Source organism: Crocuta crocuta, unplaced genomic scaffold (genome assembly GCF_008692635.1).
Source record: "Crocuta crocuta isolate KB4526 unplaced genomic scaffold, BGI_CrCroc_1.0 scaffold245, whole genome shotgun sequence".
Taxonomy (NCBI): Eukaryota; Metazoa; Chordata; class Mammalia; order Carnivora; family Hyaenidae; genus Crocuta; species Crocuta crocuta.
In genome coordinates, this window is record NW_027530358.1 from 294,170 (window position 1) to 296,236 (window position 2,067).

Here is a 2,067-nt window from a genome sequence, read left to right on the forward strand (position 1 = left end):
GGAAATGGAAGTGAGAAGAGAAAAAAAAATATCTCTTAAAGGATATAAAGAAAATTACCTTCTTTGGAGCAAAGATTTTTGGGTAAATATAGCTTGAGAACACATAGAGATGAATATAAAGACACGAAAGCAAAAAACATTGAAAGAAACTATGAATTGGAAGCTATAATTAGATTCATTGATATTATTAGGTATTCCTTTGTTCATTTGCACTATACATTATTCAATAGGATGTTCATTTTCTTGAGAAAGAAACAACCCTATGTATCATGTTCATAAAGGCTTTTTTCACTTGCTGGTTCCTTAAAGTGTAGATGAAAGGATTTAAAAGTGGAGCAATGGAGGTATTGAGCAGTGCAATTCCCTTGGAAAAAGATATTCTTTGTTTGACTGATGGCTTAACATACATGAAGATACAGCTGCCATAAGAAAGCGATATCACAATCATGTGAGAGGAACATGTTGAAAAAGCCTTTTTCCTCTGATTAGCTGAAGGGATTTTTAGGATTGTCAGTGCAATAAAGCTGTAGGAGATTATCACCATTACCAACGTGACCACAAGTGTCACTGCTGCACAAATGAATCCCATGGTCTCTAAGAGCTGTGTGTCTGAGCATGAGATCTGCAGCAGGGGAGTTGTATCACAGTAGAAATGGTCAACAATGTTGGAGGCACAGAAGTCAAGGTTTATGCCTAGGAGGAGAGGCGGAAAGATGACTAAAAACCCAGCAAGCCAACAACAGAAGACAAGTTGTATGCAGATCTTACTGCTCATAATGGTCATGTAATGCAGGGGCTTACAGATGGCCACATAGCGGTCATAGGACATGGCTGCCAGCAAGTAAAATTCAGATGCACCAAAAAGAAAAGCAAAAAACACTTGAGTAAGACAATTGCTATAGGAAATGGTTTTGTCCCCAGTTGCCATAGCAACCAACAATTTAGGGATGCATGTGGAAGTGTAGGAAATTTCTAAGAAGGAAAAATTCCGAAGGAAAAAATACATGGGGGTCTTGAGGTGCATATCCACCAGGGTGAGTGTGATGATGAGCAGATTGCCAGTGACACTTAGCAAGTAGGTGAGAAGCAGGAAGACAAACAGCACAACTGTCAGTTGGGGATCATCAGTCAAACCTGCCAGGATAAACACTGTCACTTGTGTGTGGTTTCCCATTACTGTCCTCTACCTTTCCAGGTTTAAATAGTAAAGGAAAAAGAAAAAAAAAAGAAACAAATCAATGTTTCCAGTGGAAAAATAGCAGTCATAAATAGTGTTTGGTGCAAGTTAGCAAAGTGATGTTTCAGAGTCACATAATACTCATCCATATTTAGATATTTATCCCAGGAAGAACAATAATTTCCATTTCCAAGTATCTGAACAGAGAGTTCCATCTGTAGTTTGTAATTCTATTGGAGAATAACTTCTATGATGGTAGAAATTATTGATTTTTAAATAAATAAATTAGATGCAATTTAGAAGGACTATTCAAACAAAAAAATGCTTTTCCTCTCTTGAATTTACACAAGAATTGGAATGGGTGCCATTTCCTGTTCAATTAAAAGTTTTGCATACTGGAAACTAAATGGTACCTCTCATTGAAAGTATAGCAGCCCATCTATTGCTTTTAGCACATTTAACACACAGACACATACACACAGACACAGACACAGACACACAAACACACACACACACACGCACACACACACAGAGAAAGGCACCCTTTGCAGTCATCAATAAACAGGGCTGCTATAACTTTACCATTTTACTAAACTATTCAACTCAAATGCCTGGCTCTTGAGTCATTTACTTTCATGGTTAATGGGATACAATTTCAGATAAGTGACTTCGAGGCACTGGGAAGATATTTATTTGCCATCCTTATTTGTGTTTCCGTTTCCTCCAAATCCACCTTTCCCAGTTTCTACCCTGGAACAAAATCAATGGGCACAATTTGGTAATTTCAGTTTGTATAACAAAAAATGTTCAGTTTCCCTGTATATATTATATTATTAGAATAGATCAAGTAAAATAAGGTGAAAATGAGAATAAATGATACAGATGCAGAC

The 2,067-nt window shown here is 36.9% G+C and overlaps 1 protein-coding gene across 1 annotated transcript; it reads right to left on the bottom strand.

The window, feature by feature from the left end:
* Nucleotides 1–235: 235 nt before the first annotated feature.
* LOC144233239 (olfactory receptor 6C74-like) lies at nt 236–1,174 on the bottom strand. Its single transcript, XM_077766070.1, has one exon. The coding sequence runs from the start codon at nt 1,172–1,174 to the stop codon at nt 236–238; it is 939 nt and encodes a 312-aa protein (XP_077622196.1).
* Between the last annotated feature and the right edge of the window lie 893 nt (nt 1,175–2,067).

What these genes read in the sequence shown, in the direction of transcription:
- LOC144233239 (XM_077766070.1), bottom strand. Translation starts at nt 1,174, where the DNA reads ATGGGAAACCACACACAAGTGACAGTGTTTATCCTGGCAGGTTTGACT.